Source organism: Bison bison, unplaced genomic scaffold (assembly GCF_000754665.1).
Source record: "Bison bison bison isolate TAMUID 2011002044 unplaced genomic scaffold, Bison_UMD1.0 scf7180017864072, whole genome shotgun sequence".
Taxonomy (NCBI): domain Eukaryota; kingdom Metazoa; phylum Chordata; class Mammalia; order Artiodactyla; family Bovidae; genus Bison; species Bison bison.
In genome coordinates, this window is record NW_011494644.1 from 6,619,354 (window position 1) to 6,631,369 (window position 12,016).

General features: G+C 45.3%; 1 protein-coding gene across 1 annotated transcript in view; it reads left to right on the forward strand.

The window, feature by feature from the left end:
- The window catches only part of PRKCB (protein kinase C, beta), a 476,951-nt gene that overhangs the window by 380,599 nt on the left and 84,336 nt on the right, over window positions 1–12,016 (forward strand). The window contains exon 13 of the mRNA XM_010837422.1: window positions 1,492–1,638. Within this exon, the coding sequence (XP_010835724.1) occupies window positions 1,492–1,638 (147 nt within the window). The remainder of the gene's footprint in view (window positions 1–1,491; window positions 1,639–12,016) is intronic.

Below are 12,016 nucleotides of genomic sequence, written 5' to 3' on the forward strand. Positions count from 1 at the left end.
GATCGCAGCCATTCTGACTGGCGTGAAATGGTACCTCATAGTGGTTTTGATTTGCATTTCTCTGATAATGAGTGATGTTGAGCATCTTTTCATGTGTTTGTTAGCCATCTGTATGTCTTCTTTGGAGAAATGTCTGTTTAGTTCTTTGGCCCATTTTTTGATTGGGTCATTTATTTTTCTGGAGTTGAACTGTAGGAGTTGCTTGTATATTTTTGAGATTAGTTGTTTGTCAGTTGCTTCATTTGCTCCCCCTGCAACTTTAGACTCCAATTATAAATATGCTGGTCTCCTATTCTCCCCTGATTTCACGGAATTTGTTGCCATTCGGAGGCATCATTTTGCTATTCACAACAGCAAGCCTCTCCCCGATTGCATTGAGGACCAACGTGGGCCTCATCCATCCATTATCCTACAAAATATGTAGCTGGAAACTTTGCTGGTTATCTGGGATATTGTGGAATATAAGACATACTCCCTGCCCTGGAAGGTTTCCAGTCTGTTGGGAAAACAAGCGAACAGACAGTTAACCTGCAGCATAAATGGAGAGTGAGGTGGATGAAGGGAGCAGATAGGGACGTCTTACCCAGACAGAGAATCCAGGAAGACTTCCCCAAGAAAGTGAGAATGTGGAGCAGAGAATGTGGGTAACTAGGTTGGTGAAGGGGAGAGAATAATCATCCATACGGGAGCAATAGTAAGTGTAAAGGCTCTGAGGTAGGAGGGCCCTGGGACTCTAGGATGTGAAAGGACAATGAAGCTGGGTTTGTAGGGAAGAAGGACCCAAGAAGTGAAGAGATTGGAAAAGTGGGGAGAGCCTGATCAGACTGGGTCATCTGGGCCCATGAAAGCACCCAAGGATCTTAAAAATGCTGGGTCACTACTGAAGCATTTTAAGCTTGGTTGACTTGGTTGAGTGTGAAGGAGCAGAAGTCCCAGTGTGTGTGTTAGCCACTCTTGTCCAACTCCTTGTGACCCCACGGACTGTAGCCCGCCAGGCTCCTCTGTCTTTGGAATTCTCCAGGCCAGAATACTGAGGTGGGTTGCCATTCCCTTCTCCAGGGGATCTTCCCAATCCAGGAATCAAACCCGAGTGTCCTCCATTGCAGGAAGATTCTTTACCATCTGAGCCAGGGAAGCCATGAAAGTCACAGTTGCTGCATGTAAAGCCCAGTGTGGAGGGAGCCAGGGTGGGTTGTCCAGGTGAGAGATGATGACAGGTGGAGATGGAAGGAGGAAGGAATTCTCAAGACAGCTGGGAGGAAGCAATGACAGTTTCTGGTGGTGGACGAGACACGAGGGATAAAAGAAACATGGAGGTGCCAAGTCTGGCCTTCACGTTTTGAGTTTGCACCGTGGATACTGGGCTGTGCTTTTCACCGAGTCAGGGGCATAAGTTGCAGGATCCACAGCTTGCCACCGCGCTTGAGTTTGAACACTTAACGCAGGCATCCTCCAACTCTGACGATGTTTTCTATGTGCTTCTCCCTCCAGAGAGCCAAGATCGGTCCTGGGCCCAAGACTCCTGAAGAAAAGACGACCAACACCATCTCCAAATTTGACAACAACGGCAACAGGGACCGGATGAAACTGACCGATTTTAACTTCCTGATGGTGCTGGGAAAAGGCAGCTTTGGCAAGGTACAGTGTGGCTGGGTGGAGGCACCTGCTGCAGAAGGAACCAGCTAACAAGGCAGGCACATTTGCTGTTCATATGGGGCTTATGTTCCAGGGAGGGAGAGAGTGAAAAGTAAATAGAGCTACACTCCAGTTGGTAACCAGTACTGTGAAGGAAATAAATGGAGTGCTGTGTCACAGGCAGATAAAGAAGGGACCCACTCATGGGACGAATTGAGAGAGTATCTTTGACATAAATACACGACCATGTATAAAGTAGATAGCTAGTGGTTCCCTCTGCTCTACAGCACAGGGAGCTCATCTCTGTGCTCTGTGATAACCTAGAGGGGTGGGATGGGGGGCTGCTGGGAGGGAAGCTCAAGAGGGAGGGGTTTTACATATACTTACAACTGATTCACATGGTTGTACAGCAGAAACTAGCACACCACTGTAAAGCAATTATACTCTGATTAAAAGGTAAGTTTTTAAAAAAGAAAGGACCTACTCAGACTGAGAAAGTGATGTAGAAACTGAGACCTGAAGGTTGAGAATTAACCAGCCATACATTCAGAGACCTAGGAAAGATTGTTTGTGGCAGAGAGAACGGCAAGCGCAAAAGCCCTGAGGTAGGGAAGGGCTGGGCACATTCTAGGCACTGTCAGAGGTGCTGGGCCAAAATGCCATGAGGTGAGGGAGGTTGTGGGATGTGAGGTTGCAGAGGTGGGAGGGGCCTGATCTTGCAGAGCCTTAAGAGCAGTAACGAGGAGTTTGGATTTGACTCACAATGCAGTGGGGAGCCACTGAGAATCTTAAGCAGAGAAGTGACATGATCAGATTCAGTTTTGGAAAAGATCACTCTTGCAGCTGAGAATGGAAGTGGCTCTTTTCAAACAGCCGCATGGTTGAAGGATGTCTCTGGGACTTGTAGAGCGATTCTGGATGCTTTTATAGATACCAGGAGATGCTGTTTTACTGAAGTTGAGATTGCGTTATAAGTATTCCTGACTCGTTTAGTGTTGTTTTGAGTCCTTTAATCCCTGTGTGTGCCACCAACACGTCTCACATCAATCTCATTCCATGAACTCAGTATCAAATTTCTTTCCCATCTCTATAGCATAAGTCAAAACTCTGGGAATTATCCTCTACTCCTCCTTGGCCCCCCTCTTACCCCAGGTCCGCATAATAGTGAGTCTAGATAGGTCCTCCTACAAAACATATCATGAATTTACTGAGTTCTCTCCATCTTCACTAATTCAGTCCTAATCTATACCATACATTACCACCTGGACCACTGCAGACGTTCCCAACTGGTTACCCTGCTTCCACTCTGGTGACCTGTAATTAATACACATCCATGCAGCGGCCATAGTTATTTTTAAAAGCTTTACATTAGGTCAAATCACTCCCCTGCTTGAAATCCTCCAGTGGCTTCATAAACAGAATACATTCTGTCCTGTGTCCTGGGCTTACATCGCTCTTTAAAATCTGGTCCTTGTTCTCTGTTTGATGCCTTCTTTTTCTTTCCTTCTCCCCATCACCCACTGTGCTTGGGCCGCATGGAGGTTCTTTGAAACGTACAAAGCTCCTTCTTCTCTTAGCGCTTCTGTGATGCTGTTCCCTTCCTTTATTATTTGCAGAACTGGCTCTTTCTTGTCATTTCCCTCTCTACTTAGATGTCACCTCTTCTGAGAAGCCTTCCCTGACCACCGCTCAGAAGAGCCATGCATTCGTTCTCCATTATATTTAACTTTCCCAGCACCCACCACCAGCGGATACTTCTCTTGCTTGTCTATTCATTTGTCTCCTCATTCTAAGATCTGAGTTCCACAAGAGCCAGGAGCTGTGTCGTGTTCACCGCCCTACTTCCAGTGCTTGTGGGTTGAATTCATGCAGGACCTAGACTGAATGCATGAATTTTCTCGAAGGGCCACAAGGTCCGTCCTGCTACTGCAGTGAAATAAGAAATCTGAGATGGTGGCACAAAGGTGGAAGAGCCTTGGCAGGGAGTGGGACTAGAGAGTAGGAGCACAGAGTAAGATTGCTGAGCCGCCTGGAGGTCTGGGAGGCTAAAGAATCGGCAGTGGTGATAGCAGAGGTCCATGCCATTGTGTGCTTTTTGCCAGCAGTTCTGAGCGGCCTGAGGGTGGAGACGGAGTAGCGTCAATAGATGGTGGATTTGAGCTAAGTATGGGGATTAGCCCTAGAAGATCACGGTAATAAGGGAGTCAGGGTTTCAGGGGAGAGGGATATCCACTGCAGATCCAACAGAGGCTGTTCTAATAGGTACTCAGGAAAACTGTACTGAATAAATGTGTAACAGTGGCATCTAGACCGGAGGAAGTCGTAGCAGGAAGAGGTTTATCACCTTGGTGTGGGAAAGAAGTCTAGAGGCCTAGGGATGAAAAACAAGTGGATGAGGCCACGAGATTTTTTTTTTTTTTAAGTAGAAAGGGGTTAGATTCTAAAACCCTGGCTCTTGCTCTTTTGTGGATGTTCTACTCTTTCTTTCTGGAAGCTTTTTAGTTTTTAAGATTTATTTATTCGACGGCACTGAGCCTTAGTTGTAGCTTGTGCCGTGCGTAGTCTCTCAGTCGTGTCCGACTCTGCGACCCTGTGGACTATAGCCTGCCAGGCTCCTCTGTCCATGGGGATTCCCCCAGCAGGAATACTGGAGTGGGTTGCCATGCCCTTCTCCAGGGGCATAAAAGGGTCCTTATTGTGGCATTCGAACATTTAGTTGCCATGTGCAGGATCTATGTCCCTGACCAGGGATTGAACCTGAGTCCCCTGCATTGGGAGCACGGAGTCTTAGCCACTGGACCACCAGGGAAGTCCCAAGGCCAAGAGATTTAAAATGCTAGCTCTTGGGGCATGTGGATTTCAAGGATGGTGTGGTTTCCATGATGACAAGGAAGAAGGTGGCCTACATGAAGAAGAGGTTCTAATAAGCTGAGGCTGTCAGGCAGTTTTAAAAATTAAATTACATTTTTAATAAGCAGTATATTCCCATGGTTCATAATGAAAAGGATATTAGAAGGATAAACACTGAGAAGTCTTGCTCCCACCCAAGTTCACATCCTTCTATGCCCCCTCCCTGCTACTGCCCCTCCATATATAAGCTGTTTCGTTGATTTAATTTGCATCTTTCCAGTTTTCTCCCTGCTAATTTAACAAATATAAATATGCATGTTTATTCTTGTCCTTGTTGTCTCAAAAGTTAGCAGACTGCACACGTAATTCTTCACCTTTTGGATCACTCAACAAATGGGAAAGGTTTTTCTTTGGCCGTGCTGCGTCTTCATTGCTGTGTGGGCTTTTCTCTAGGTGCAGCAAGGAGGGGCTACTCTCTGGGTGCGGTGGGCAGGCTTCTCATTGGGGTGGCTTCTCTTGTGGTGGAGCACTGGGCTCTGGGGCGCTTGGGCTTCAGTCATTGCTGCTCCCGGGCTCTAGAACCCAGGCTCAGTAGTTGTGGTGCTCAGGCTTGGTTGCTTCTCAGCATGTAGGATCTTCCCAGACCAGGGATCCAACCTGTGCCCAATTAGCAGGTGGATTCTTTACCGCTGAGCCACCAGGGAAACCCTGATTGGAAAGTTTTTGAGGAGTGGAAGTTCCAGAGGGTGTTGCAAAAAGGACTAGGTTTGGGGGGTGGGGGCTGTAGAGGAATTGGAGAGCAGGTCCTTGGGGAATAGTGAGGGAATTAGAATAAATCATGCGTTTCCATGGAAACGGTTATAATAATTGAGAGTTCTGTTCCAGTCTGGGATGTGGCATCAAATGAATCACAGAGGAAAACAACAGTATGTCATGAAAGCAACTAGAATAACAAAAACCTCTGCCATCCTTTAAAGCATAGAGCAATCCTGGGCAACTCACGTTTTGCCAACCACGGTTTTAGACAAATGTGGTTTTATATTTGAATGTCTACTTTTTACCGTTTTGTTATCTTGTAGGCTATATACATTAAATCCCATACATGGAAGAACAAGGCAGCAGTAGTGCTCCCCCTTCCAAAGATGAAAGACGTGGACCTTTGGGTAATCTGTTCACACGTCCCCTCCCCCAGGCCCACAGTGTCAGATGTGGCTCAGAAAAGCCTGCTGCTCAGCACGGCACTAATTTGTGGAGTGACTAGAGAGTGACACACGCGTTTTGCTAAGACCTGTGAAAATGAAGCAAGGGACAAAGCAAGTGTGAAGGCCGTTGAGTTCCAAATGAGTAAACTCTGTTGCAAAAACTTGAACAGGAGGCATAGTTTGGAGAGTTCGTTTGCTTTCCTGGCCATGAGAGAGTGTTTCCCAGGAGGGTCATCGTACGAGGGCAGGGCATCTCAGCATCTCTGGCTTTCTTGGAGACGGATGCCCTCTAGGACTCTTGTTACAGAGCATTTGCATGTATTATTTTGTTATTTAATGTTTATTTTTATAGTTTGATCCTTCGCTCTATTTATTACGATTTCTTTTTTTATATATTTGTGTATCTGTTGGGCTGTGTCGAGTCTCAGCTGTGGCATGTAGCATCTTCATTGCGGCGCGCAGACTCTGTAGTTGAGGCACGTGGGCTCTGGAGTGCGAGGGCTCAGTGGTTGCGGTGCATGGGCTTTGTTGCTTCTCAGCACGTGGGATCTTAGTTCCCTGACCAGGGATCGAACCCTTGTCCCCTGCATTGCAAGATGTATTCTTAACTACTGGACCACCAGGAAAGTCCCTTTTATGATTTCTTGAACCTTCGATTTCTGCTTTGCCAACCTTTACACTTTTCAAGAATTTAACCTCTGTGGTTGTCGAGTGATTTCTGTGGTTAAAATTGTGCAGCAGATATGTAAATTGGACAGATGGGCACTGTCCAGACCAATTATACAAGGGAAGTTTATGAAGTAAGCAGAGAAAGTCCCTGATCAGGTATATATGTGTGTGTGGTCTTTGTGTGCTCAGTCCAACTCTTTGTGACCCCATGGACTGTAGCCCGCCAGGCTCCTCTGTCCATGGGAGTCTCCAGGCAAAAATACTGGAGTGGCATGCCATTTCCTCCTCCCAGGAATCTTCCCAACCCAGAATCAAACCTGCGTCTCCTGCAGTTCCTGCATTGCAGGCAGATTCTTTACCACTGAGCCACTTGGAAAGACCTGATAAGGTATATACACAGCGCAAATGCAACTATTTACATTGTAAACTTGATTCCCCTAATTCTGAAGTACTAGAAGATAAACGGGTTTCCCAGGTGGTGCTAGTGGTAAAGAACCCACCTGCCAGTGCTGGAGACATAAGAGACACAGGTTCAATCCCTGGGTCAGGAAGATCCCCTGGAGGAAGGCATGGCAACCCCCTCCAGTATTCTTATCTGGAGAATCCTATGGACAGAGGAGCCTGGAGGGCTACAGTCCAGAGGATCATGCAGAGTTGGACAAGATTGAAGCAGCTTAGCATGCACGCATGCACGCCTGCACCGTGATGAATATCCATTGAATATTTAATTAATGCTAATATCACTTGCCTTCTGACACTTCAGATGTGCTTGTGGTAATGATTTGTCTGATCCAGATCTTTTTAGAAAATTATGCGGGGAAGTTTGAGTGAGGGTTTTCTTATTATTTCCTTATACTTGTGGACTCTTGCTCATGGAGGGTACTGGCCAACTGGGGGGCTTCGGGGTGTAGGGAGGGCAGGTACATGTCATGGTGATATAGGTAACATAAAAAAGCTCAAATCCAGCAGCACAAAAGATCTATCACAGGAAACGATCAGAAGTAGAAAAAATGAAAATAGCCCAACTGTTCATCAGTAGTATGAAAGTTAAACATATAATGGTGTATCCATGATACTTTCAAAAGAATATGGTCTTTCTATCTTTCATATCTCTGTTTGTCATTGTGGACAGACATCCATGACACAGTATCAAGTAAAAATAGAAGCAAACCACAGAATGCTATGATTAGTGGTGTAACATAAACTGTACACAGAATCATTTTATTTAGGTAATATACTCAGAGACCCTACTCTCACTGGACTTCCCCCCAACATTTTATCAGGAAAAAATGTTAAAAATATAGGAAAGTTGAAAGAATTATACAGTAAGCATCCGTAATACCCAGTACCTAGATTCTACATTTAGCATTTGACTATATATGCTTTTTTGCTTTTTAAATATTTATTTGTTTGGCTGCATCGGGTCTTAAGTTGCGTCTTGCAAGATCTTTCATTGCAGCTCTTGGGCTTGCTAGTTATGGCTCGGGGGCCTGGTTGCTGTGCTGCATGTGGGATCTTAGTTTCCTGACCAGGGATCGAACCTGCATCCCTTGCTTTGGAAGGCAAAGCACTTAACCGCTGGACCACCAGGGAAGTCCCTGACTGTATATATGCTCGATCACATGTCCATCCTTCTTTTTGTCTCTACATTAACCTATCTTTAATGCATTTCAAACCAAAATGCAGACATCAGTACACTTGACCCTGAATTCTTCAGCACGCACCTCATTTCACCAGAATTTAATATTTGTTTTTGATCATTTTAAGGTAAAATTTGCACACAACAAAATGCATGAAGTAGCATGTCATTCTGTGAATTTTGAAAAATGCATGCTTAAAAACCTAATGGGAATATAAACATTAATCAAAAAACTTCACACTAAACAGATGTAAAGTACAACTGTGATGTTTGCTGTATGCTGGGAGAGCCTGAGGGAGTGGGTTTGGCTCTGGCTGCAGTCAGGAAAGGCTTCTTGGAGAAAGAGGCTCTTGAGTTTTACCTAAAGGATGAGCTAAGTTAACTGTGCCAAGAGGGGAGGGAGTAAATGGAAAATCTCAGAATGTCTCTTCTGGGACTCTCCTGGTGGTTGAGTGGTTAAGACTCCATACTTCCAATGCAGGGTCCGTGGTTTCAATCCCTGGTTGGGGAACTAAGATCTCATATGTGGCATGGCCAAAAATGAAAAAAAAAAAAAAAGTCTCTTCTTCCTGACCCCACAGCAAGCCGGGCCTGGTTGATCTGTGTGGCAGCCAAACACATAAGCTAGGTAGGGTAGATTCAGTTGTCATAGCAAACAGACCCCCTAAATCTGTACTGATTCAGACATAATAGAAGTTCAGTGTTCATTCATGCAAAGTCCAAGACGGGTGTTTCTGGCCTTGCCCACGCTCTCCATCTGGTGATTAAGTGACCCAGGTTCCTTCCATCCTACATGGCTCCATCAGTCCCTACAGCCTTGTTTTTGTCTGTACTCAGAGAGCAGAGGGGGAAAGAGTACAGAGGAGGCACAAGCTGCTTTTTAAAAGCCCTGATGTGGATGTGGTACCCGTCACTTCTGCCTACACGCTGTTGCAGAGAATTCAGTCAGGTGCCTCAGAGCAAGGGATGCTGGGAGAGCAGTTTTGGTGGGAGGATAGTGGCCTCAGCCATAATCCCTACTTTTCAGCTCTGGTTGGAATTTTTCTCAGTGACAAGAAAGACCTTCTGACTTTAACCTTTAGAACTCCTCATTTTTCATGCCCCACAAACAAAAACCATTAAGCCTCTCTTGATGACATTTCCTTGTGTTCAAATCATGGAACATGCCAGGTGTGAGTGCTGCTTTTCCTGAAGCATAGCATAAGCCAGGAATAAATCAAGTAGGAAGAAGTCAGCAGCTTATGAAATTAAAAGGAAAAGTGGAAAGTCTTTGGAAAAGCAGGTATTACTTTTATCTCTTCAAAAAGCTCCATTCAAGTCTTTTGCTTTAAATGCATCGAAGATGATCAAAAATAAAAAGCCAAGAGGTGAGAGACAAAACCATTCAGCTTCTTCTGGTGTTTGACTTTCCTCGAGTAATGACCAAGAGGCTGATGATACTAAGTGTCTGAATGTCACTGAGGCAGCTGTTGGGGGTTAACCCAGTGGCCCCCGGAGACTCAGTATTTGTGTACCACTCTCCAGGGTGCTGACGCCATCTCCCATAGCTCAAGATTCAGACTGTATAACAGGGTTGAGTATAGCCTTGACCAAGTTTCCCAGCTATTAGCTATTCATGCACCTGTAATTTTTTGAAACATGTATGTACTTCCTTTATATTATCTTAAATATTTTTTCTTTAAATGATTTAGTTGACTTCCTTCTCTTCTTCTTAGCATTGCCCTAAGTGATAATGTGTCTGAAATCACAGGCTTGATCTAGCAGTTACATATTTGTTTTAATATATCTCAGGAGAACGTATTAAAAGAAAAGTAATTTTGTCCTTGTATTGCTGATGGTACAAATACCACATTTTACAAAAAGAAAACTGTCTTAAAGGTCTTTCACTCACATGACAATTTGGTACTTCAACTACCATTGTATTCCTAAGAACATGAAGACTTCTGTTGCATTTTTGTTTACCTCCAGAAGGTACAGAAAGTCTCTGATCTTTCCTCTCCCCTGTATCCTCTCCTTTAGATAAGGAGCATGCTCACCATTTCCTGAGTCCTTCAAGATGTTTTCTGTGATCTTGACTTTCTCTTTCTTGTCCTTTACTCACTGACTATATCGGAGAATCAAACTGCTCTTTTGAGATTTGCTGCCTCCACTTCCTTCCCACTCACCTCTGCCTTGTCCTTTTGCCCTGTGACATCTACCCTCAGCAACCTCTGTTTCACCCATTATCAGTGATCTCATAGTTCCTAACTCTCCAGATCTGAGCATGAAGCATGGTGGCTGCTTATGAAAGCAGCAGGCAGACATGAGGGAAAGGAACTGGGGCTAAGGTTGGAACCAATACCTGGAAGAAGTCATCATTTTTATAATAACTGCCTGCTGATGGCATAATTAAGGATTTATTCATTCAACAAGTATTAATTGATCATTCACTATGTGTCAGGCAGCCTTATAGGTGATGCTGAAAGCTCAGTTTCTCCATACATCAGTGCCGAATCAAATCTTGGAGACAGAGTTTTGGGTGGAGAAGGCAATGGCACCCAACTCAAGTACTCTTGCCTGGAAAATCCCATGGATGGAGGAGCCTGGTGGGCTGCAGTCCATGGGGTCGCTAAGAGTCAGACACACTGAGCGACTTCACTTTCACTTTTCACTTTCATGCATTGGAGAAGGAAATGGCAACCCACTCCAGTGTTCTTGCCTGGAGAATCCCAGGGACGGGGGAGCCTGGTGGGCTGCCATCTATGGGGTCGCACAGAGTTGGACAAGACTGAAGCGACTTAGCAGAAAAGAATAGGTTTATTGCTTTTCCAGGCAAAGGGGGACACAGCAGGCTAATGCCGTCTGAACCACATGCCCCACTTGGGGAAGATAGTGACAAGTTTTACAGTAATTGTTCACAGAGGCCGTGATCAAGCTTGTGGATATTCTTCTAATGGGTTGGTGGTGAGATAAGTAGGAGTCAACAACACCGACCTTCAGTCCAGCTGGTCTGGGGTCTGCATGCTTGTGGGCAGCATACCATCATTAATTATTAACTTCTCCCACCTGGACGGGGTTTCAGTATCTGCAAAATAGCTCAAAGATATTGTTGTGTGTATCCCTTGATGCGGAAACAGGACCTTGCCCCAAGGCTGCTCTCCACTGTTTCTCCCTGGTCTCGCATCCCCTCCCCTCCCTAATTAACAACTGCTTGAGTCTGCCCATTGGAACTCAGGGAAGGTCATGTAGGTCAAATGAAGGTTGTTTCCTATAATCAAAGAAGTGGGGGACACAGAAAGACCTTGTACCCACAAGCCCCACAGGGCCCTGCACGGTACCATAAGTGCAGAGAAAATGACTGTGAACAAAACAGGCAAAATTATCTGCCCTTGTGGAACATATATTCTCGTGGTGGTGGTAGTGAAGAGGCTGATGCTATCGCCTAACATTCTGAGTCCTCACTCAATGCCAGGCTTGTTGTAAGGGCTTTGTATGTATTGGCTTATGCTTCTGCTTTAATATAGTTGCTAATATCCCCATTTTACAGTTGAGGAAATGAGATGCAGGCAGTTGAAATAAATGTCAGAGAGCTAGTCAGTGGCATTTAACAGACCGGGTTTGGTTTGAATACGTGTGATCAGAGGCTCTTAACTGCTTGATACTTTTAACACCTGTATTTCTAGTTTCAACAGCGGTAGTCTCAGTTCAGTTCAGTTCAGTTGCTCAGTCATGTCCGACTCTTTGCATGAACTGCAGCACGCCAGGCCTCCCTGTCCATCACCAACTCCTGTAGTTCACTCAAACTCACGTCCATCGAGTCGGTGATGCCATCCAGCCATCTCATCCTCTGTTGTCCCCTTCTCCTCCTGCCCTCAATCCCTCCCAGCATCAGGGTCCTTGATGAGTCAACTCTTCGCATGAGGTGGCCAAAGTACTGGAGTTTCAGCTTTAGCATCATTCCTTCCAAAGAACACACAGGACTGATCTCCTTTAGAATGGACTGGTTGGATCTCCTTGCGGTCCAAGGGACTCTCAAGAGTCT